Source organism: Pleurodeles waltl, chromosome 5 (assembly GCF_031143425.1).
Source record: "Pleurodeles waltl isolate 20211129_DDA chromosome 5, aPleWal1.hap1.20221129, whole genome shotgun sequence".
Lineage (NCBI taxonomy): Eukaryota > Metazoa > Chordata > Amphibia > Caudata > Salamandridae > Pleurodeles > Pleurodeles waltl.
In genome coordinates, this window is record NC_090444.1 from 1,201,567,300 (window position 1) to 1,201,593,594 (window position 26,295).

Below are 26,295 nucleotides of genomic sequence, written 5' to 3' on the forward strand. Positions count from 1 at the left end.
AACGATTCCTACTTTGTAGGAATTGTTATTAGGAAATCGGTATCTGTGTACATAGCGTTTTGCATTGCTTAAATAGCAGTTTCTAGGAAGTCGCTATTTAAGAAATGCAAAATTGCATTTTTGTGCATCTGTCCCAATGTGCCAGGGAGGCCCAATATTATGTTGGCGTTAGCCATCATTATCCCATGTTTAGCTGCCACAATATGCCAGGCGTCTGGGATTCGATGGCTGATTCCAGCTGGGCTTAGTTTGAGCCAGCCTTAGCGAGGCTGTCATTCTGGGCCCAGTCAAACTGTTCTGCCAGCGGCTCTCCTGTACTCCAAGCCCGAAGGAAGGAAGGGAGGTTGTACTTATGTCGCCGTGCAATACCAAACTAAGTAATTCTATCTAACTGTATTGTCTCATGGTCTAAAAGGTGGACACACGTGCGCCTCTCCCTGTAACTGAGCGGGATTCCATGACTCTCCAGTGAATGCCATTAAACACTTGTTTATCGAGATGTAAAACTGCTTTTTAAGGCCAGAAAGTGATTAAATTAAGACATTGCTCAGCTGTTATTCAAGGCCAAAATGATTGCATACTTGTAATGTTGCAGTTGACTTTTGAGTGCTAATTCATGCAGAGCTTGGTATGCATATTGATAATCTGATTTTCTTAGTGCAGTAGGGCATTTGCTGCCTTTTCATTATTCATGGTACAGCCTTTAACTATCTATATTGGCTCCGATTTTTGTGTACTTATTACTGCTGTCTGAGGCTTGAGCCAGGAAGAATGGCATGACTTTGAAACAGCAGCTGGCTATCACCACCCTGTAAACGTTCTGTAGGTTGTAGGTGCGAGGCGAGCAAGGTTTGCTAATCTAAGGGAGAACCCTGTTGTCCACAAGTAGGTTTTCAATCATGAGCCATTGTCATCAGTGTACTCGAAAGGGTTGGATAAAGACTTCTTTAGCGATTGGATTGATGTTCGCAATGATTTCTTCGAGGTTGGACCCCGACTTGTTAATAATGTTCTAAGGAGTGGTGTTTAAATATATCTCTGCACCTGTTGCCCTCCAACCTGGCCACCTTATCCACTGGTTTAATTATAATAATAAATAAAAGAAAGCTACATTTGGGTTTGAAGTGGGCCCTTGAGATCTTTCGGTCCCGTGCCACTGCACCCGCTGCACTATTGAGAGAGAGCTACGCCCATGCGAAAGAACTTCAGGTTAGCTTTGTACCATCTTTTAAAGGTAACGACCCCCTTCTGTCTCTAAATGTTATTGAAATGAGACGTCCTGCGCGATTTGAAACGAATAGTACTTTTTTTTCAACGATTCTGTTTTTAAATTAATTTTTAAATGGTCTAAATGTGATTTATTTTTATTGAAACCAAAACAAAGATGCCGGTCACCCGAGTTAATCTTGCTGTATGTAAAGATTATTATGATGTAAATGTGGACCGTTGTTTTCGCCTTGGTATCCCAAACATTGCTGTCTTGTGCTTCCCTCTAGTGGTCTTCTACCAGAAATGCATCCAACTGTCTTTACATTTCTGCTACAGGAACATCATGGACAAATATTGTATTGCACGGTATATTTTGTTAGGGTCGAGCCTGCGAGTGCATGCGCGAACTAGACTCGGTTGTGTACAGTAAAGGGCTTGGAGCCCACCTGTCGCCTACCATTTGTTGACTTGCAGGACACTGCCCCTGCAGTCCAAGCATCATTTACGTTCTTTTGTGCGGAGCAGCGACCAACCACTGATTGATTCAACTTAATCAGTGCCGTCTGGTCTGGTGCTCATGACGTGATTGAGTGATTTTGTTCTTTTTAACTTCAAGTGCTGTGTAAACAGAAGTCTTGTGACAGGCAAAAACATGCCCAGCAGGACAAACGAAATTGCATTTTTTTTTAATTTTCTTTTCTTTTGCTAAGTTGTCTTTTCTCATTTTGCACTAATGTTGTGTTTTTGTTTTTACTCGTGGGCACTGTTCTCCAAGGATGACTATTATCTTGTTCAAATATTGCAAAGCAACATTGTTTATTATGTCTAATTTCTAAAATTATGCTTTAATACATAATTGTGCAGGACACCCCAATCCCCCCCATTGCAATCCTCCTCAGTCCACCCCACTCCAACCCACCCCAATCCAATCCACCCCAATCCAATTCATCCCGCCCCAATCCAGTCCACCACACTAATCCATCTACCACACGCAATCCAGTCCACCTCACTCCACTTTGGTCCACCCCACGCCAATCCAGTCCACCTCACCTCAATGCAGACACCCTCAATCCAATCCACCCTCCCATTCCTGTCTACTCCACCCTATCCCGTTTCAATCCACTCCACCTCACTCAAATCCAACCCACTCTACTGCAATAAACCCACTCAATCCAATCCACCCCAATTTATACCAGTTCAGTTCACAACACTCCAGTCCAATCCATCCACAGCCCCACTCCAATCCACCCCTCTCCAGTCCACTCAATCCAGCTCCTATCCACCCCAATCCAACACATTCCACTCCAATCCAGTTGACCCCACCACAATCCATTCCACTACACCCCAACTCAGTCCAATCCACCCCACTCTATCCCAATACAGTTCACCTCATTTTAGTTGTCCATCCCACTCCAGTCCATTCCATCAAGCTCACCCCACCACAATCTAATCCACCCCAGTCCACTCCACTCCAATTCAGTAAATCCAATCCACCCCTCTTTAATCTGCTCCAATCTAATTCACCTCACCCATTTCAATCCATTCCACTCCAATCCAGTTTACCCCAAACCAGTCCACTCCACTCAAACCACCCCTCTACCCAATCCAATCCAACACACTCCAATCGAGTCATCCCCACTACCTCAATCCACTCTACCCCACTCTACCCCACTCTACCCCATTCCACTCCACTGTATAATTTTCTCTGGCACTGAACTCTACACCCCTCTGCTCAACTCTCCGGCGCACTATTCACCCCCCCCCCCCCCCCAAATCTCAGACACTCCAACAAATCCACTCAGACATTCTACTCCCCCCACTCCACTCCACACTACTAACTTGTAGCCATGCTGAACAGCATCCACACTGGTGTACAAATAGCAAAATACATGGTCTTGCCTGTTTAATAATCATATTAAACCCCCCCACCCCCCGTCTGGTCATTAGTCTGAGTTTATACAAATGGTTGGCGGGATGAATAGATATGCTATAGGAAATGTGCATCTGCTGGATCGCACCCATTTGTGAGTGACAAACCAGCCAATTCTATTGTCTATAGGCATGATCACCTCTTGTTATCTATAGATATGATATTAGAGCATTGGAAAATGTCTTACTTAATCACAATCAGCCTATGGGGCGCAAAGATTATAGATTTTATTAGGACATTTCTATGAAGAATGCTTCCTCCTTTTAACATGAAGGAGATCAGTGGTTTGGCGAGTCGAGTGACGATGTGTGCAGTACTGCATCTGCTATTAAAAAAAAAAAAAAAAGTCTACTCTAGCAAGGATTCTGTACAAACAATTCTACAAGGTATCATTTTTTGTTCACAACCTTTAGGCACTGTGCATGCATTGCAAAATGTTGCTTGCCTTCCTCTAGGGTTTTTCTAATCAGACTTCACTGTCCGCTCCTTGAAATACATTGAAGAAAGGCCAGACCTTAATTTCATGTTTTGTGCCTTTCTTGAGGGTTACAATAACAGCACTGATTTTTGGCTGCAGTCCACACTTCAGTGGCTGACCAATGAGTGTCTGTAGCTGTCCAACCAAGCATACAACCGCTCTCATGTGTAGGTTGATTCAAGTGTCTTGCTTTCTTTTATAGAACAAGATCAGTCAGTTGCAGGAAAAACTTCACGAAGAACAACATCATAGAAAACTACTACAACAAAAAGCGGAGCAGGTAGGTCTCATTCTTTTTACTAAGATTAGTTTATAGCATGCCACAGTAACTGCCTCCCTGGGTTTCTGATTGTTTTGCTTTAACTAATCTTGCCAAAAGCACATACATTTTGGTAGGTCCATCTTCTGGTATGAACCTCTTTCGTTATCAATTACCTTGTGGGATGTGGAGACCATATGTTAGCTAATACATTTTACACTTCTGTATTCCAAGAGTAGTGCAGATAAAAGCCTTATGTTCTGCCTGCTCACGTTATTGCTCTGATGTCTGTCGTCAACAATATTATTTTTAACAAACCTCGGCAAGATCCGTTTCATAAACGGGCTTGCAGCCTGCATTACTAATGGTTTCTCATGTCGGCTCTTTACTGGAATTGACAACTGTGCAACCTGGAGGATCTCTCTCCCTCAGGGAAGTTACCTAAGGAATTATGAAAAACTCCAGAATGGCTTTGAATTTGATGCAGTGAAATCAGATTGTGGAATGGCAGAAGAGAGACCCACAGAAGTGATGATCTCGTCACCCTGACATTTGGCTTTACAGCACATTTAGCTGCAAGTAGAGCTACCATGTGTAGATTTTCTTTAAATATAAAGGCAGTTAACTTGTCAAAATGGGGACCTAGCAAAATCGTTAGTTTGGGTCACTAGTGGTCTAGACGAATTATAAACTAATGCAGAATTTGGGCCTAGAAACCACTGCCTCAGAGTGAAAAAGTGCCCAGTATAAGTGTCTGTGCAAGTTTCTATTTGTTAGAAATTGAATTTCTGGTTGGTGAGGGGGATGCACCTCAGCCAGGCAGAACCCAACACTCTAGTCAGGGCAAGGGAGCGATACACCCCAGAAAATCCCTGCTCACCCCCTTGGTAGCTTGTCACGAGCAGTCAGGCTTGTCCCAGAAGCAATGTGTAAAGTGTTTACACAGCACATGTGGCACAATAAATACACCATAAAGGAAATACAACAAGGTGTGTAAAAAATAAATTGATAGAGACTTCTAGTTGCAGATTCTTTACTATAGAATTTTCCCCCAAGCGTCAGACTGGATCCGGAGATTTTTTTTTTTCTTCGAGCAATACCCTTGCACGTCGGTAGGTGGCGTTGGTCGACTCGCGGAAAACATTGGCATCGTAGTCGCCGTGATGATGTCGGAATTAATACATAGACGCTGCCTCAGCACAGTGACATCCGTTCTTTTCTTTCCGTGCCACATGCTGATCTGGAGAGAGCTACCCTGGTCTCTTTTTGACCGATTTCGACCCTTTTGTCGCGTTTTTATGGTTTCACCCTGGTTCAGGTCCTGTCTGCCTTGGACCCATGAGACTGGATGGTAGTGATGGACTTGCAGGATGCTTATTTCCAAATTCCCATCCTGCCTCCCCACAGATGTCACCTATGATTAGTGGTAGGTCACAAGCACTTTCAATTTACCGTGCTCCCCTTCGCCCTTACCAGTTCCCTTCGGGTGTTCACAAAAGTGACAGCAGTGGTTTCAGCTCATCTGCTTAGGTTGGGTGTTTTAGTCTTCCCCTACCTCAACGACTGGCTGTTAAAGGCAGACTCACCCCAGAAAGACATCCTCCACCTTTAGACTACAGTGAACCTCCTGCACAGACTGGGGTTCACTATAAACGTGCTGAAGTCACAGCTTTCTCCCTATCCGATGCTCCTTTTCATCGGAGCTGTTCTGGACACAGTGCAGTTTTGGGCTTATCCTCCAGAGAAGTGAGTCCAAGATATTCAGGCTATGATTCTGATCTTTCAGCCTCTGTCTTGGGTTTCGGTGAGACTGACTCTGAGGCTGTTGGGCCTCATGGTCTGCTGAATCCTGCTAGTCACACATGCCAGATGGCGTATGCGGGCTTTGCAGTGGGATTTGAAGTTCCAGTGGGTGCAGCATCAGAGAAATCTCTCCAACATGGTCCAGATCTCTGAGAGGACTGCGAAAGACCTGCAGTGGTGGCTTTCAAATCTGTATTGGGTCCACGGGAGCTCCCTCTCCCTTCCCCAGCCAGATCTATCCATAGTGACAGATCCATCACTTCTGGAATGGGGCGGCCACATGGGAGAGGCCGAGGTCTCTGGTCTCCAGTGGAGTCTGGGCTCCATATCAATCTTCTGGAGCTCCGGGCAGTCAGGCTTGCATCCAAAAGCATTTCTTCCCTCTCTCAAAGGAAAAGTAGTGCAAGTGTTCAAGGACAACACTACCGCCATGTGGTATTGCCACAAACGGGGCGGAGTAGGGTCTTGAACCCTTTGTCAGGAGGCACTACGCCTCTGGACATGGCTGGAACATCTGAACGTTACTCTGGTGGTTCAACATCTGGCGTGCTCTCTGAACGCCAGAGCAGACAAACTCAGCCGTCGATGCATAGCCGATCACAAATGGCGCTTCCATCCGTAGGTGGCGCAAGGTCTCTTTCCGCAGTGGGGAGAACCTTGGTTGGATCTGTTCACCTCCACAGAGAATGCGCAATGTCAGCTGTTTTGCACGTTGGAGTTTTCAAGGCGGCACTCACTTGGAGACGCTTTTCGTCATGAGTGGAACTCCAGCCTCCTTTACACCTTTCCTGCGATACCACTTCTGCCCAGAGTTATCAAGAAGATCAGGACTCTTAATGTGTACTCCATTCAAACCGATGCACAATTGCCCCTTACGGCTCCTCACTTTCAACACTGTTTTTCTTGTTGCCATCACTTCTGCTCCCAGAATGAGTGAGCTTCAGGCTCTTTCTTCAAAGCCCCCATACTTGTCTGTGCACTCCGACAAAGTGGTGTTGCGCACTAAGGCTTCCTTCCTTCCCAAGGTTGTTGCACCTTTTCATGTAGGCCAGTCCATCACCTTGCCTACTTTTTAAGCACCCCTACATCCTTCTCTTGAGGAGGAGAGACTCCACTGTCTGGACCCAAAAAGATAATTGACGTTCTATCTAAATCGTGCTAAAGATTTCCGGGTGTACAACCAACTCTTTGGATATGTGTGGGTGCGAAGAAAGGGAGGGTGCGAAAACGTACCATTTCTCGATGGGTGGTACTTTGCATCAAGATGTTCTACACTTTGGCCAGGAAGCAACCCCCTTAGGGCTTGTGCGCTCATTCCACCAGAGCGGCAGCTGCTTCCACTGCGTTAGCATGTGGAGTTCCTGTCCTGGATATCTGCCAGGCAGCTGCATGGGCATCCCTGCACACGTTTGCTAAACATTACTGTCTTGACAGTCAGCTCGGTGGGGATAGCTACTTTGGTCGTTCGGTCCTGCAGGACTTTCTAGTATGATCTTGGTTTGCAGCCCACCTCCGGGGATGGCATTGCTTGGGTATCTATTCTAATGTAAGGAATCTGCAACTAGAAGTCTTTATCAGATGTACAAGTTACTTACCTTCGGTAACAATATCTGGTAGAGTCATATTCTAGTTGCGGATTCCTTACTGGCCCACCCATCCTCCCGCTTGCGAACTGATTTCTAGGGACAGGGATTCCCCATTTAGGACCTTAGCTCTGGCGCACCAATCTCAGTGTTCTTTGTGGCTCTGTACTTTGGAGTGAAAAGTAGTTAAAAGAAACTGCGTCACTCCCGATGTCATCACGGCGACTACGACACCTGCAGAGTCTACCAACGCCAACTACTGACATAAGGGTATTGCTCGAAGAAAAAATCTCTGGATTTTAATACTTATATGATCATGACCTTGAAAGAGCTCTGTCATGTACTTCCTACAACAGCCTGACTTTGAAAAAACCTCTGACAGCTGTAGTGCCTTCCATGATTAATTCCCTACAGCTAGGAGATGTATCGAGCTCGAAACCGGAGTATGTACTGTGATGGCTTTGGTAGGTACAGTCTTCCCAACTAGCATAGCATCCAACACACTGATTAAATTAAGTGTGCCTGTTGTGCTTAGCCTGTGTCTGGTATTAATATCCCCCTTAATCTGATGAGAGTGTAATTCTCGCTCAAAAATTGGCTCCTGTAGTGTAGATCCCCCTAGCCCAGTTGTATTCAGTGCTGCCCTTGTGCATGTTTGTACTGAATTTTAGATGTACTTTTATACCTTCCTCCTGGTTACTGCTTGATGATAACTTGCACATGTCCACCGGCTGTTTTGCAACTATTCACAATTTGCTACTCTTGTGCATTTAAATTGCAATACTGTTTAGGTGATTTTATCTGCAAGACCGGAGGCAAGAATGATGCATTACCCTTTTATTCCCCACTTCTGTGCAGCTCGTTTTAAAGACGTATACAACCAAATGAAGTCACAATAACAAAGAACCATAACAGCACATATAACTTTAGTACATCTTAGAGACCTTTTTAGCTGTCACAAACCCATTTGCAGCGGATTGTGAATCACTTTTTTTTTTTTTTTACATTAGAACTTAAATACTTTTGCGTTCTTGCGAGACTTGTATACCACCTGGAAGCATATTTTATCAGTTAGGGTGTTTGATGTTTTCCCTTTGTTATTGTAAGACAATAAGTTCAGTTGGGTGAATGAGCAATTCACTTACTGAATAAAGTATGGGTCAACATGTTACCATGCAGTCTTTAGGATTCAGTCGCAAGGTTATGTCTCAACTGAATTATGGAGGAGTACAAGGGAGGGCTTCATTGTAAGTCTTAGGGTGATAAATGATTGATTTAAAAAAGAAATAAACTACAAGAAACTATAGTTTTGAACTCCGGCTGTACAGAGAAGTTTACGTAGAGCTAATCAAATCCACTGTTAACTGTTCAAACTCCTTTTTTTTTCTTTTTTTTTTTTGGGCCAGAAATTAAGTGTTCAATACCATTACGCAAATAGGAAATAATATTACCTAGATTTTTTCTGTGACTGTCTCTTTCCATTTAATTATCTAAAGATTTCTCCTCCAGGTGTTAGGTTCAAAACATTTGCTACTTTGTGCATTGTATTGTGTGTCAAAGATGTTTTTGCAGCCTATATAGGTTACCGGAAAAATGTATAATTCCATATGACGAGCTTGTACAGTATTAATACAAGGATTTTTATCCAAGTACAGTTGCTTCTGAGAACGAGTGAGTTCTGATCTTTTCGTACTATTATATTCCACTTTTGCACCGTATACTGTTTTTCTCAGATGATTTTATTGAATATTTTTAACTTATCCAAAATATTCAAAAGTGCTTCGTGCAGCTGAACACAGTTGAAGGAAGGAACGCAGATGCCACCCAGAACAAGCACTAGCAAAGCCAACAGATCTTGGTTCTAAAGGGCCGAGATAATGGCTGTCCTTTCAAGAGCTTTTCTATTACTGCTTTTTTTTTATTGCCATTTGAATGCAAGCACAAGCTGCATGAAGGATGTGCATACGTCACCAGCAATTTTGCAATGGATTTTATTTGAAAGCAAATACACTCCAAGATGGATGCTAATGTGTATGTGAGTTGACACATGTCAGGTGTGCCTGGGTGGATGAATGCACATCTTCAGTAATGAATGATATCCACCTTTAATTTACTATTTAAACACGGCAGCATGACATGGTGGTACTGTAAACGAAGTTAAAAGCTAAAACGAACTGTACACGCTCAAAAAAGGATATAAGAAGCTACAGACCTATTTCCCTGCTGCCTGGTCTGAGTAAAGTTGGAGAGAAACATGTAAACTAGTATATTTCGGATTTTTTAGAATCAAACTATACCCTTCACTCCACCCAGACTGACTTTCGACCCAAAAACAGCACTGAAACCGCCCTGCTGGCAGTAGTAGAGGAGTTCTGCAGGGCTCGTCCCGGAGTCGGACGCTTTTTAATGTATACATGCGTCCATTAGCAGATATAGCACTGTAATTCAGGATATCCCTGGTTGCATATGCCGTTGATACCCAACTGATGTTCTCTATGACCCAAAAACAAGCCCCCCCCCCCCCCCAAACTTCTGCACTATATCCCTGCCTGAAGAAAATAGCAGGTACATGGCGGATTCCTGCCTCAAATTCAGCGGGGAGAAAGCAGAGCTCATGGTACTGGACGTTAACATCAATCCCCACATCAACCTGGGTTGGCCTGATAACATGGGTGTACCCTCTGTACCCAAGGCAGTTATTAAAAGCCTGGGGGTATGGTTGGGCAAATCATGACATGGCAGCACTGGGCACACAATTCTCTGTATGCTCCTATGGCATTCTCAGAATGGTCAGTTAACTATTATTCTTGACGAAATCCTTCCCACTTCATCCAGATGGCTCGTGGTACATGCACTTATTCTCTCCTGCCAGGGCTACGAGAATTTGCTTTACCTTGGAGCTCCAAAATAGGTCATTATTAAACTATAGGTATTGCAGAACACTTCAGCCTGAGCTCTTCTGAATGTTCCCAGACACCATTCTGCCCGGCAGGCCCTAGCCACTCTACACTGGCTACCCGTTGAGCAAAGGGTCAAATTCAAAGCCCTATATGTAGCCCAAAGGGCAGTCCAAATAAAAGGCCCTGTAATCCTCCAATCCCCCAATTCACACCTGATGAACCCCCTCCTCCACCAATGCGTGCCTGGCCACTATTCCATCCATATGCAGAGCAAGAAGTGGTGGGTGCTCCCTTGGCTACAAGGTGGACAAACTAGAGAACACTCTCCCCCACTCACCGAGACTCACCACCAACAAACTTAAATTCCAATAACTCCTAAAAACATGGTGATTTAATAATTAATGCCCCCTGAGCACATGGATTGAATTGTTGTTGCTAGCACTGGGATACCTACTGGTCACCATGCGCCCTACAAATGTGCATAGAGTAGAACAGAAATATTCCCAGTATCACTTTGCAGCTGCTCAGCCCTCATTTAAAACGATAAACATAATCATAAAACAGTTAACATCACAGGACCATCTGGAAGAGGGGAGTGAAAATAACGGCAGACAATTAAATATTTTTTTCACACATATATAGTAAAAGGTTAAATGTTTGTTTATAGTTGGGGAAAATGTATTTATTCTTTCTATACAAACCAAACTTAAACTATACAACGCTTACAAATTAAAAAGTTGTAGTTCTAACTTACATTTAGAATTTACCCAACACATTCAAGTTACTTTGTTGCGCACTTCCGTACACAGACTTGTCGCCTCACTCGCCACACCATATTAACTATAACTCGCCTCTGTACCATGCACTGTTATTACAAATCATGTAATTTGAGATGTCATAGGTGTTATCAATGCTTTGATTTCACATTGTATAAGTGATGTACTATGCAGGGTACAACTAATGCATGGGGAAGAGGGGAGTTATAGTTAATGTGGTGACAAGACTGTACAGAGATGCACAACCTACAGTAATTTGAAGGTGCTGCATATATTCTAAATGTAAGTCATAACTATAACCTTAGAATTTCTGTTTGTATAGTTTGATTATGCTTTGTATAGAAAAAATAAGTTTTCTTAACTATAAAACTTTTAACCTTTGTTTTTTTTAAAATTGAATTTCAGTGGTTTTTATTTTTAATAAATTTTAAATCGTACAGTTTACTGCTGTGGAGTTTCATTAAGTAGAGTTGAGGAGAGTGTCAAAGTGTACTGCCGTAAAGTAGAATATGATACAGTGGAGGGGCGTGGAGTACAATTTGGTAGAATGTAATAGCGTGCATTGGCGTAGAGTGGAGCAGTATACAGTGGAGTGAGGTACAGTGTAGTGGAATACAACACAATAGAGAGGAAATTCATCTAGTGCATAGTGGAGTGTTGTACAATGGAGTGTTGGAGTGGTGTACAGTGGTAAAGCATAGAGTGCAGTGGTGGAGACTGTAGAGGTATAGCATAAAGTGGAGTGGCTTATAGTAAAGTGGCCTTGAATGTTGTGGGGTAGACTAGTGTGGCATACAGTGGAATGCCATGTATTACAGTAGCATGTCATACAGTGGAGTTACATTGGTGAAATGGAATGGTGTACAGTATAGTGGTGTACACTGAAGTGTGCTAGTGTGGAGATCTGTACAAAAGAATAGTGTGGAGTGGATTAGCGTTCATTGGAGCAGCATACACTGGAGTGTCATTCAGTGCAGTGCAGTGGCGTGAAGTAGAATAGTCTTGAGAAGCATACAGCGTACAGTGGGGTGGGGTGGCGTAGTGAGTGATAGTGTAGAGTGCAATGGCACACAGAGTGGAGTGAGGTACAGTGTAGTGATGTACAATAGAATAGCAGAGTGCAGTAGGGTGTAGTGGGGCAGACTAGTGGCATACAGTGTAATAGTACACTGTGGAGTGGCATAGAGTGGAGTGTTGTGGATTGGCACACAGTGTAATTGAGTAGAGTGTAGTGGAGTGGCATAGACTAAAATGTCATAGAATGGAGTGACGTAGAGCATAATAGGGTCGAGTGGCGTACAGTGGATTAGCATAGAATCTAGTGGTGTAAAGTGGAGTGGCATAGACTAAAATGTCATAGAATGGAGTGACGTAGAGCATAATAGGGTCGAGTGGCGTACAGTGGATTAGCATAGAATCTAGTGGTGTAAAGTGGAGTGGTATAGAGTGTAATAATGCAGAGTGGAGTGTGTTACTTGAAAGCAACGTAGAGTGAAAGCATGTGAATGGATGTAGATGTAATACATCATAAAGTGTAAATGATAATTTTTGGTAGTATGTGTGAATAGTGGAAGTAGTGTTAAAGGTATAAATAAAAAAATAAAAAAACGTAGTTATATATTATGCCACGGTAAGGTTCATTGTATACCACAGTGCATGCAAATGAGAAGTCAGTGTATGATTGGCCAATGGCTACGCTTACCAAAGGTAAAAGGCAGCCATGTAGCTTTTATCACAGTTTTGCTGCAAGTACCACTGTAATTTGTAGATGTTACTCCGTGGACATTTTTTGTTTCATATTTAAATATGTTAAAAATAGAAAATAGCTTTAGTTCATTGTATTTCTTAAAATATATTGTGTTATAGTGTATTTTATGTTCTCCCTACCTATTACCACTTCAATAGAGTGGTAATAGGTAGGGGAAAAATAAAAAATATAATACTTAACTAGTTCTGAAGTTACAAACAAACATGACTGCCTTAAACTTTTGTAAAGGTAGCCATTAGCTAATCACCTAATGGCTGGTCATCGTTATTGACTGCGGTATTTACACGAAATAGAGCAGCATTTCGTAAAATACTGCAACAACAGATATCGCTAAGTTTAAATTCAATTCAGGTTTTCTTGGTATCTGGGCCCTCAAAGAAGATTAACAGTTGGTTTATTCTACAGGACCACCAAGAAAAAGGTGATCCTGAGCAATTTGCAGTTGCAGGTATTGTGTAACAGCGATCATATTACATGGCCATAGGAGAGCGAACTGCTTGTCTCAGTAGAACCTAGGCTACGTCTGCTTGTAGGACTCCAACAATCACCTACCCCCAAGAGAGGGACAAAGGCCTGGGCAAGCCATAGCATGGTGCTGACCCAGTAGTCCTCCAAAGCCCCTAGTTGAAAAAGTGATGCATGTCTCAAATACAAAATGTGTGCACTGGAGCCGTCTTGTAGGAAGCCATGTATACTCATAGCTGTAGACTGATCTCCACATGTGTGCAGGAGCACATGTTTTGAGGGAAGAGCATAGTGCCACAGATGTTTTGAGGCCAAAGGAAGCGAAGCTCATGTGCCAGCCTCTCGGTCGCAGCATTAGAGGAGCCAAGGGAATGTAGTTTAGACAGGTTTTCTGACAGTGGAGCTGAAAGCAGGATAATGTGACCGACAGCAAGCTGAGCACTGAACTGTGCTCACCTGGTAGAACCCACTGTAAACGGTAAGCAGTGCTACAGTGTGTTATTGGCTTGCACGTCACAACAGTGTTGGTTGTGGCTGCAGTCTAGAAGGGAAGAAGCAGCATCCACTTGAATGGGCACAGACCTCAGGTAACAGGTGAGAAGGACTCTGAATGGAGAGTTGTCCTGCTTGGCACCGCAAGAATCAGCTGGCTTGGTGAGATCACTGCACAGTGGCCCCAGATTTTAGAGGCCTGGCTGGCAGAGTTTCCTGCAGCTTTGTTACTGAATATCCTGGTTATGGCCTAGGTCTCCGTATACATAATCAGACAGGGGAGTAGCACTAGGACTGGATCCAGAGGAGGCCACAAAGATGAATGACGTGCCTCGAACTAGGTGTGCATTATTCCCCGGCTGAGCTGTCCGCAATCTTGAGGGCAGGTAGCCATGGAGCAAGCAACTCTTGCCATGGTCAAGAGTGCACATCTGCTGCAAATGGTCACCAGGCTGCACCCTCACTCTGTGTGCCCAAGGTCAGGTTCATAGAGGAGTAAAATCAGTGGGAAGATGCACGTTGCCCAAGAGTTCTCTACAGGCACATCTAGCTGCATCATCCCTGACCTGCCCCACAATGATGATACTAATCATCATCACGACTGACAAATCCCCCTCCAGAAACACTCTACTCATTGTTCAGGGAGAAGAGAACCTTAATGGTGGTTTTGTTAGGTTGGCAACTAGATGCTATTAGACTGTAATTTTGTTGCACAGTAAAATATATTTGGGGTGGCTAGTCCAGCTGTTTCATATTCTTTTCTCATTACTTATATCTGAACCCTGGTTGTTCCTCATGCATCCGATCTCTAGTACTCTGTATTCCGGTTTTTGAGACCTCCATTGTTCTTCTTTTCTGGAGCACAAAAGGATGATGGACGGAGTGCTGACAATGCAAACACTCACCCCAGTCACAGATCTGGGTTTAATCCATCGTTCTTTTGCTCACCATGCCACCCCAGTTTGGACCCAGCCATATGCAAATCAGTCTTGACCCTGTTCCTCATGGGAACAGTCCAGCCCGAACTGCCTGGAATGGACAGTAAATATATCTGACTGAAAATCCTGTGCTTTTACGGACTGTGTTAGACAGATGTATATTACTGCGTCTGTGAAATGTCATTCAAATTTGCTACTTGCCTGCATGTTTTCTCCACCTGGTGGCACCAGACTACCTAATGCCTTTTGGTGTCTTTTGTTGACAGGCTGATCACGCTAGTCTCTTGTCCCTCAGTGTTAATTTTGTAATTATTTGGCTGTTAAGTCATATATGGCGTTGCGTCCTTGCTCATGTTTTGGTTGTATATCTAAATTGGATTTGTTTTGTAAGTATTACACTTCAATGGTAAATTGTGAAACTAAGTAGTATTTCTTTTGCCAATATCAGCTTGAGACTGGACTTGAAATCAACAGGCTCTTGATACCTACCCCAGTTTCCTCAAAGAGTGGACCAAAGAAAAAAGCCAAGAAAAAGTGTTCCGCCAAGGTACCCACATTTGAAATGAAAGATAAGTTTGTATTGCTGTTTTTTTTTTTTTTTGTGTTTGCCCTAAATGCGATTGATATGCCTACATTGGTCCCATGCTCACTGTGCCATAGCATTCAAACTACACCCTACTGACCAGACCCAAGCAGGGAGCAAGCGGTCTGGGGTTACTTATGGTCTCTTGTGGAGGGGGCGTCCCCAGGTGGTGCAAGACAGACTGTTCCCATGAGGAGCAGGGTCGCTCCTGATTTGCAGAAGGCAGGTCTTTGTCTAGAATGGTATGGTGGGCAAAACAAACAGTGGACTGCAATGTGGCCCGAGCGATTAAGTGGCTGAGATTAATTTAAGCATTCCATTGATCACCTTGTTGTTGCAATTAGTCTTCTTTGTGACATTTTGAATTATGGTAGTTGCTATTGTCCGTTATCCATTTTTTTATGACTATTTTTTTGCTTGTAATTTTCCTGAATAAAATGTCTGATTTGTATACAGCATATCCAAGTAAGATTTTTATTGTAGAGTTTGTAATGTGGACTTGCTTGTTAGCCCTGTTTTTTATTTCACTATGACGCCCAGCATACCTGCTGTCCACTGTGGTTCAGAAGAACTTAATCAACTTTTTATTTGAAGGGAAGTGTCTACCCAGTCCCCTTCCTGCTGATGTTCATCAAAAGTACAACAAGACCAGCACGTTCAGATAAATCGCAGAGAGCCACCTAAGATGTACTGCTGAGAGCCCTGGGTCTGTAGGCGCCACACACGGCTGAAACATGTTGACCAAATCATCAGATGTGTAGGCTTAATAATTTGTCCTTACAACGTTGCTTTGATTTTAACCTCCTCTCCAGCCTTTATATTTGTTTGTTAGTAAATACCATTTTCAGGATAGGAGATAACTTTTAAACCACATGTCACTGTTGTCTTTACTTAGACAGTCCTCCCCCTGGTAGGAGGATGAGTTCTTGGAAAATATGACACTCCTGAATGAGACCCTAGGATGATGCTACCCACGACATCCCTCCAAAGGAAATAACATACACTGTCTGGGTTGAATAGGTGGATGAGGTTCTTTAAGAAAATCTCTTTTTTGGGCCTGTGACATGCAGACATTCTGGTTCACTTCTCTTGATTATTAGTATCTGCAATGGGAAGCTAAGTGAACTTCCTTGGAGTTGTTTTAACTTCCCACTTTTTTCTGGTTCCCTCTGTTTTTCCACCAGTGAAGGTGTTCTAGTCTTTCAAGTCTGGAAGGGCTTTCTTTCCAAGACCCTGGCTTGAGCCTCCTTTTTCTCAGGAAACTAGCAGTCCATAGGAATCACTTCAGATGGAAAAACAAACCTGATCCCTGACTTCCAAAATGCTGGGAAGGGCCTATAATTTATCCAGGGATCAGTAGCCCTCATCTGGACAGTCTTGGGTAGCTCACTTAATTACATATACAAGACAGGCATTTCCTTCAATTACTCACTTAATTAGAAAGGAGTAGGACTCTGTAGCTAAGAGGTTTAGGACCCAACACAGTTAGTCTGCCTCCAAGACTTCATGATGCTGAATTTAGACGATTGTGCTGGCAGCTGCACAGAACACGTTGTACTCCACGTTGAAGGTGAGCTGGTATGATCAGCACAGGGCCCTGCTATTCTGTTTCTATGCTACCTCTTCTGTCTTTGGTAGTATCTTGACCTCTGTGTTGGAATTTCTTCTGTAGCATAACGTCTTATACTCTGTGGCTTAACTGTTGCCACATTTTCATAGCGTCAAAGTAGAAAGGTCTTTCTCTAACTTTCAGAGCCTTGTACAATGTTTGTTTCTTAGCAAACTTCCTCCCTAATTCTACTTGGTACCACCCAAACAGAATCGGGTCATTGGAGCAATTATGGTCTCACCTCATGAAAGACTTCACTCCTATAGGGAAGGAATCCGTTTTTACAAACTTGGAATCACTTTTAGGCCAACATTAAAGTGGCAATTTGGTGATTCCAAACGCTTTAGGGGTTGCAGACGTGCTATAATAGTAGTACCCAAAATGACATTCCTCTTGTAGGTTGTGCAGCTCCATATGTTGGAACATTGGGAGCAGCTTCTGGACAATCAGTGGAGCACATCCCAGTATGGCTAGCTCTAGTTTCAGCCTTGTAAATGTTGGCATGTGCTCCAAATTAATTGGTGAGCGGTCTCTTCTCTTGACCATGATCACTTTTTGGGTTCGCCACAAACTCTTCTGAGCTATGGGGCCGGCGGGGAATGGGGGTTTGTTTGTGGGGAACTTTCCATCAGTGCCTTATCAGACATGCTTGCACACATACTTAAGGGAGACTGAGGGTATTTTCTTAATGCCTAAACTCAGCCTAGCAGTGCTGAAATTCAGAGTGGTGGTGATTCACCCAGATTGAACAACAGAAGTCCTCTTTGTGAGGAAACAACGTAGCACCCTCGGACCACTTCCGTACCAGCTTGATTGGGCATTGCAACCAGGCAAGCACCTATAGTGTCTAACACTGGAAGATTAATAACAGCAGAGCGGACGTTCTCCAGGAAACCCTTAAACCTGTTTTCAAGATCTGAGGACATTGGCCCATAGACTTTTCATTCACTTGATCACCATGTGAGACCTCCTCTCCACTATTGGATGGTAGGGGCTTCCAGAACAATGGCAGATGGCCTAATGTTGGATTTGAAGGGGGTGTTTTTTGTATGTCTTTCCTTGGATTCCTCCAGTTCTTGGAAACCTCAGAAAAAGTCAGAGGAAGCCCAGGGTACTCAATTATCCCTATGACTCTGCCTTGTCCTCAATGGGTGTGGTTCCCGGTCCCATCCTTTTACTTTTTACCACAATATTGAGTTCAGGTCATTGATCTGGAATAATATTGAGTGCAGAATACTGACTTGCCTTGTATTGTCATAAAAGGATTTACTATTCTTTAATCCCATGTACTTCAACACTATATATATTTTCAAGGTTCATAGGTGTGAAATTAAAAATAGTAAATTTGCACTTCTATACACGCTTTTATGGTGTTATGACAGTCAGTATTTTGAACTCAATACTGTTGTATGTAGGTATTTTCTCACTCAGTATTGTGACGTCAGGCTCAACCTAATCAGCCTGCCTCAGAAGAATGGCCTCCAAACCTCTGGGTTGCACACCGCCCTCACATCTTTTAGCTTGAGCTCCTGGTTCCCAATGAACTAAGCTTTGCACATCCACCTCTGACAGCTCAGAAATTGAGTGGTTGAGTTGCTTGAATTAGCCTCAGCCGCTGCTGATTGCAGTGGACTGCGTTCCATACCATCATGATTTTAGCTGTCTCTCCCTTTTGACAGGGGCCAAACATATCCAAATTTAAGCTTGGTCTTGTTCTGCAATTTATAGCCTAACCCTAACTTGTGGCAAGGTCCCCTTTGATCTGGAACACAAACGAATCCCCACTGGTTTCAACCTTGTTGCACCTTATCAGTCAGGTGCAGCTTTGACCCAAGGACAAAGGAGCCTTGTGATGTTTGTCTGCGCATTTCTTAGGGAGACTCACTGCCAAAGTAGAAAGTAATGGAGGGAATACTTCATTTTAACTCTGCCATCTAGGTCTCTCTTGGAAAGTGGAGGTCGTGGTGTATGCCAGGAAATTCTCCACTAGAATTCTGCAAACGTCTAACATTCTGTCACAGAGTATCAGCAGAGAACTTTACCTTCATCATTTGGGGATGTTTGGTCTTTTTAGTGTCACAGGGCTTAGATGGGGTAGCCGGTGGTTTGCTGTGATATTAAACGTCTGTCATGGAACAGTTCCTGCTTGATAATCATATTATCAGCCAGATATAGTAGTGAGCTGCAAGCTATTTGTGCCTCAGAACCTTAACATCATGAACGAGCTGCTGAAATTCAATCTGTCATTATTCTCCTGATGTTTGTTTTCTTTTTCCATAAACTGGAAGTTGCACACCTTGCGTTTTACCAGAGATTTGATTTCGGGTGACCTACTTATTGTAAGGTTTTGAGTCAATCATGTGAGCTGAATGTAATGCTAAGGCTACAGTTTATAGTAAAAAATGCCATGAATCGATCACTTTTCACGGAATGAAACTTCCATCGAGTGTCCACGTTCTATGTGGTCTCCCATATTTGGCAAGGGAGCTCTAAGAAATGGTTTTGTCTCAGCCAAGGTGGCCCATGCAGCCATCTCCTCTTCCCTTTCTCGTTCTCACTTGCTTTGGAATCTGTCAATGTTTAGCATGGGGAAAAAGCCCGAATTCGTCTGAAGGATAAAGTTACTTTTTGTGGTAATTAATTACTGTTAAACCTTCGACTGTTTCGGTTATCCACGCTATCAACTCCCCAATCAGTCTTTAAAACAAACAAAAAGCTGTAGATTGGTTCTTTTTTCCAAGAAGGGAACTGATGCAAGTATGTGGATGGAGGTTACATATGACCCGAGCATCCTTGCATGGCACTGGCATGCAGAGTTCTGAACTGACAGCTAAATTGTTACATTTGCTACTGTGTGACTTGGTGCACACAGGTTGATGGCAGCAGAATCTACAGACTGATTGTGAGTTGCATAAAAGTAATGTTATCTTTCTCTTGTTACCCGTGGAGTACCCTTGAGATGGAGGCAAGAAGTTGATTAACTCCCTTAGACGCAGCAGCAGGGACGTGGCAGTGGGGTTGGTGGGCTGGGGTGGGGGTGACAACATTGCTGGTGAGGCATTTCACCATATGACATTTTCATCCGAGTATCAGTTGTCTGAAGCTCTCTCCTTTCTCCCGGTCTCGCCCTAGACTAGCATGTGGGTTCGCTGGTGATGATCGCAGTCAGTCTGCGTCTCATTGAAGAGCCTTGATGTGCAAGAAGTACTTATGAAACCTATTCCTGTCTCTTTCAGAAGACTGCTGACTTGACGGAGCCTCACCGGCAGCAGATGTACCCAAAGGCCGGAGAACTTCCCTTTGTAGCTGGAAAGGTAGGCTTGCAGACGTCTTTGTTTATGGTGCTTATGGAGTGCATTCAGGCCGAGGTCTCGCTGGCAAATTTCACCTCTGAGACGGGAACTCTTATGTTAGACCTGCCCGAACCTAATCAGTGCTGAAAGGGAGTGTTGGCTGCAGCCTCCTAAAAGTAAACGATGCGTTTAATATTAAGGACTCTGATTTTAATAATTCAGTCTCAAAACATGATGCTCTTGTGCCTTTCAGCTGTAAGTGTTTATTCTTAGAGCGTGTGGAGAGGTACAGGTTTCCGCTCCATAGATCTCAATTACAGGAACACACTTAATTTGCACTCGGATAGCGTCGAGCCCACTGTCAAATCCACCTTGAATATCTAAAATGAAAGGGCCTGTAGAAGGTGCCCTAAGGCAATAGTGAGCTTGATGCCCATATAATGGTAACTGTTGGTACTTCTACTCTGACAAATGCTACAAAGGTCATCAAAAGTTCTTCAGGTGTCAGAACAAATCAGACTTCTTATTGTATAAAGAAATCAACCTGTGGACATGAAACGTGCTTTTTAGACTGTGGAGGGAAGAAACTAAGAAAAATATGTTGTGCTTTATGAAAGGCAGGGGAAATGTAAACTAAGACTGGATTAATTAAGGCCTGTGGTCTAGAAAACTGTTGAACTAAGGCTTGTGGCCAAAAGACGAAGAATGGTTCTCAGCTTGGCTCTTGGTGGTTTGGTTGACCATGCAAGGCTTTTAGGACTAGCAAATGAAGTTGAGAGGAACCACAAAAAGAGTGTGGGCCTTTATTGTTTTTAGTTTGAGGATGGAAAAGGGTACAGCCTCTCCTTCAGTCATTATCGACGAGATTTCCTTCAAAACGAAGAACAAAACCTTTTCCTGTAAAGCTATCAGAGATGCTGCAAAACCGGCAGTTGCTAAGGAGCAGGTAGCAGAATGCCCTTGGGTTATATTCAAGATGTTCTCGAACACCATATTTCAAAGCTAACCGCACTCTATAGGTGCCTAAAGTGTATTATTCTGGTGAATATACTTGTGGAAAACACTGAGAGCTTATTTGCAATGACCAATCATAGTGAGACTGGAAACAGGACACTTGCCCGTACCTCAGTCACTCCTCTGACATTGTAGGGTTCCTCTTCTGGTCATTGTTGATGGAAAGACATATAGAAATAAAAAGACACTTATGTCTTCTTGAGGTGCACTGCAGGGACGTGTTGAGATGGGATTGGTCTTGCAGAGTCAGTAGTACTTTCTTTGGGTCTATATCTGATTCCCTGCTTCTTCCTCATCCTAGCCAACTAGAAAAAAAAATCAAACTGCTGATAACTATCACTTTCAGAGCTCGTATTGATTTAGAAACTGTAAGAGAACCTCTGGCACACTGGGCCAAGCAGAGCTCCTGTAGTCCCTGAATCAGTCACCACTGGGTGTCCAACACTGTGCTGAGAACTCTTTGAACGCTTGGATTTTTCTGTCTACCATTCTTGCTTCAGATGGGGAGTGCCCTTTAAAAGACGGCACAGCCAGCTGCCATCTTGGGTGTCACTCACGGAGAAAGGAGGAGCTCTCCCTTCAAGCCTTGCTGAGATCCTAAAACACTACACGAATCTCATCCAAACTGGAGATGGCACCAATAGCTCTGGAACAAATTGATTCAAGCAGATCTTGGGAGCACTGTCCTGGAGTGGGGTAAACCTGGGCCCCATAAATACATTAATTAAACGGACTGTAGCCCAGCTATAGATCTTCTCACCGTTGCTTATGCGGCCATGCCTCCTTGAAAACTGTATTTCTTGTGACACACCCCACTGTGTCGAAGCAGCTAGCATAACCGTTTGTCAGTGATGCTTTTAGGATTTATTTTACTGACCACACAGATTCACAGTGATGTGTAATCCTTGCCACTGCTATAAATATTCTGTTATTGAAATGTTTACACTTGGTACTGCAGATGTCGGGTTTTCCAAATAACCCACCAACATCCGGGAGGGTGCCAAAACTTTGAATGTGATTGCTGCATTTTGCCCAAAGTGTTGCCTTTTTAATAGGAAAAACATGAACTGTCAATGGAAAACACAGTCTGTAGTCCACTGCGGTCAGAGTTCACTAAATTATTCATTCATCTCAGAAGGATTTGTTGCTGCTGTTGATACTCTATTTCACATCTATGAGAAGGTGTTATATTAGCCTGGTGGGTGCAAAAGTGTTTCATGAGCTCCAGGTGGCAGTATATTTTTTTAAATTAATATGCTTTATTTTTTGCTGTAGTTAATAAGGCATTGAATGCAGGAATTTCTTTTTGATATAAACAAATTACTTTTTGCAAAATCATTCTGTCATCTTTGTGGTATTTGTAATGTGCAAACCTCGCCAAAAGGCAGCGGAATAATGGTACTGGTCCATTATTTGGGGGAAAACAGAAAACTGGCCTGCATATACAGCGTTCTTGTCTTTTGTGAATGGGATGAAGTAAAATAGATCAGACCTATGCTTTGCGTTGCTGACTTGGTTGCCTGAGGGCGACAGAATTCTTTTCAGGTTGTATGTCTGTGTCGCAAATCAGCATGGCATTGTGTAGTGCAGTGGTTCCCAACCTTTTGACTTCTGTGGACCCCTACTTTATCATTACTAGAACCTCGGGACCCCCCACTGAATCATTATTGAAATCCGGGGGATCCCCCCCGCCCCACTAAGTCATCACTGAAAGGTGGGGACGTAATCTGTTAATATTAATTCATTTTCTAAGCAGTCGCTGACCCCCAGCGGTCCCTGGAGCACAGGTTGGGAACCACTGGTGTATTGTAACGAGATGCACTCATATCCTCATGTTTGCCTTCAACCTTAATCATGTGATCGGATGCACTTTTGCCTTAGTCACGCCTCTGGTGACACTGCTAAGAGTATAGATTGGTTCTGTCAGACCTCTAGTGCTAAAGCTCTTAAAACTGAGACATTCAGTAGCAGGCCCTTTATTCTCAACATTCACATTATTTCCCTACATAATTGAGGAAAGTGAGTAAATTTTGTTTTAATTTTCTTTTTAGTCCCTCAGTTCGAGCCACTCGCTAAGCGCAAATGTGCAAACCGTCCTTCATATGATAAAGCACAATAGTCCACGGGTAAGCCAGCCGCCCCCTGGTGCCCCGGGGCGAAGAGCATTCAGAGCAGCTTCTGCTGGCAGGCCGATCTCCTCGTCCTCAACATCTTCATCCACCAGCGAAGGTTTAGCTGATGTGTTGTTGTCGTTGCAGGAAGAACTGGGCCAAATGAGTTTGTGAGTATGATCTAGGTTTATACTTTATTTTGGTGGGTGACACATTTTTCTTGTAAAGTTTTATTTTCAGCACACCTTGAATCTGGTCAGCAATTAATGATTGGCTCTGGCAATATTCGTTTTTTGCCAGAAAAACACCACCCCTACTTGCTATGCACATTTCCACAATACCATGCTGTCATTAAGCTGCTTGACTGTCTGCCAAACACAGGGTAAAGTGCCAGCTATTTATCCGAGTCTTCAGAGCTATAAGCGCCCAACTTACTCCTGTTTCCCAACTGATTGAATGTGAACTCACTCTATGCTCTGACAAATTAAATGTCTTGGCTGAACACTTACCACCTTGTGCATCCTTTAAGTTAGTCCGGCCTCATATCTGCAGTCGGAGCCCACCTCCCTTTTGAAGTTCACACGCACTCACAGCCCAATCTTCGGCCCCACAGTAACACAGTGACTCCCATACTGCATCCAAATTGTCTTAAAGCCATCATGTTCTCCCCAACCTGAATATGAAAGATGATGTTAACAATGATTTCTTTTTTTTTTTTTTTTTTTTTACTGCAAATGCTCTACCGACTGTCAGTATTTTGCTGCCTGCTGAACACCCACCATCACCCTGTCCATTTCCATTTAACCCTACCGAAAATGTTCTCAATGAAAAGCTTATTTTCTGTCTACCTCACTCTATAGTTGAGAAATTCCCTAAATCTTCGGTAATGATTTGAGTTTACAGATGAAACCTAGTAAATATTTGGGGTAAAATATCAGGTGAAATTCACATTTTATTTTGTTTTATTGCAGTGATGAACCTTTTGAAAATGTTAGATGACGTCACTGTTGGTAAAATTAGCATAGCTTTGAGGCTTGGGACTTAGCATTCGACCAAGCTGTAGTTCAGGGGTCTCCAATCAGTAGCTTGTGAGCTACTAGTAGCTCTCGAGTTCCCCATAAGTAACTCTCCTGTCTGTAGCCCAGCCTACAAAAACGTAAATGTTTATATTTAAAACAAACATGTAAACTTGTCTGTGGTCAGTATTAAAATTCTAATAATAATCGTAGTTCTGCATGATTGTCACCAACATAAGTAGCTTTTACTACAAAAAAAGGTTGGAGACCCCTGCTTCTTGTCAGTCCTACACAAAGCTTGGGAACTGCTCCCACCTTGTGGGCAGTCTAGAAACTCTTTCCCTCAAAATGTTCGTGTTATTAGATCAAAGCCGGTTTGCTAATGACAACTTGTGGACATTCTGAAAGCTTCCCAGGGAAGGAATTCTGCCTGTTAATTACCATTGGCTTAGTGATTTGCAACACACATTCGTTTGCTTTGTATTTACTGGTTTTAGTTGTTTTAGGCTGTCCAGCTTTAGTTCGTCCCTTCCATGGCCCATATCTAATTTACTGTATCTTTCCACCAGTGTTTGATTTCTGTAAACGGCCTTAATCTTGTTCTTTTCTTGTCACGCTTACTGTTTATTCAAATACAGAAGTCAAATGTCAAGCTCCGTCTTCCAGGGAGCTTCGAGTTTACTTTTCTTTATCCGATTTCAAAGTGGGAGGTTTTATATGACAATCTTGTTGGCTACTAAGGGTGTGCTGGATCAATGCTGTGAAGTGTAGTGGAAACCACTTTTAGTACGATCAAAACAAATCGATATACTTTGACATTTCCACACATTATCATTTGTGTATACTTTTATCAGTAAACTGTATGTCTGTGTAAATATAATGGTCACTTCAATTGAAGATGTGTTGTCTGTAATGGCAGAGAACTACCACACCATGCATACACCACTTTACCCCACTCCACACTACTCTGCACCACTCTATCCAACACACTATATGCCAGTCCACTCTACGCCACTGTACTGTAACATGTACTGAACTCTACGTCAGTGGTTCCCAACCTTTTGACTTCGGTGTACCCCCACTTTCTCATTACTGGAACCCGAGGACCCCCAGTGAATCATTATTAGAATCTGAGGACTCCCCACTGAGTCATTACCGGAAGCAGGGGACCCCGGCCCAAAACATTGTTGATGATTTGAAATGCATAGCAATGCACAAATACAGAAGCAAGCAGTCATCAAACAAATGCACAAATAACTCATATTTAGTTTAATTTGCAATCCAATATGAATACAAAAAATAAAAAAACTATAGGAAGGTTGGAGCCACACATTGTCCATACTGTATTCTGTTTGATGCACCTGCACTGCTCCCATGAATCAATCTGAGGATACTAATTTAATTTTTAGCCTCCAGTTTAAAATTCCTTGACATTTAGAGTACGTTTTAAATTTTTCAACTGGACATTTAGCCACTTTATTTACCCTTTTGTTAATCTGTTAATATTTAATTTTCTAAGCAGTAACGGACCCCCAGGGGTTACCCGTACCACAGGGTGGGAGCCACTTGACTCTAACTTGCCCCTCTCCACTCTACCTATCCTCCTCTACTCTACCGTTAACCACTCCACTCTGTGCCAAGCTATCCTACACTGAAACCATCTACTCTATGCCACTGCACTCAACACCCCTCCATTCTGCTGCAATTATGCTGCACCACTCTATGCCACTGCGCTAACTTTACGCTACTGCACTCCACCGATCTACTCTGCACCACTGCACTCAATGCCACTATGTTCTACTGTGTACCACTTTACACTACAGCATTATATCCTGTCATTGCCCTCTACACCACTCTATTCTACTCTGCACCACTCTACTCCTCGCTACTGCACTCTGCACCACTGCGCTGACCGTCTACCCTACAACACTGCACTCTATGCCACTGCACCACTCTACGCCTCTCTAGTGTGCATCACTCCACAACACTGCACTCTGGCCTGCAGCACTTCACGCTACAACATTTTTACTCTGCACCACTGCACTCTACTGTGTACCAATTTAAACTA

At 43.2% G+C, this 26,295-nt stretch overlaps 1 protein-coding gene across 7 annotated transcripts in view; it reads left to right on the plus strand.

Moving 5' to 3' along the window:
• CEP57L1 (centrosomal protein 57 like 1) overlaps positions 1-26,295 on the plus strand; it is a 112,550-nt gene that overhangs the window by 55,278 nt on the left and 30,977 nt on the right. For 5 of the 7 annotated variants that reach the window (XM_069235460.1, XM_069235461.1, XM_069235459.1 and 2 more), the window contains 4 exons: positions 3,820-3,897; positions 15,050-15,148; positions 20,030-20,107; positions 23,152-23,381. In XM_069235460.1, coding sequence (XP_069091561.1) covers positions 3,820-3,897; positions 15,050-15,148; positions 20,030-20,107; positions 23,152-23,381 — 485 coding nt within the window. The remainder of the gene's footprint in view (positions 1-3,819; positions 3,898-15,049; positions 15,149-20,029; positions 20,108-23,151; positions 23,382-26,295) is intronic. The other 2 variants (XM_069235464.1, XM_069235462.1) reach the window with 1 other exon arrangement.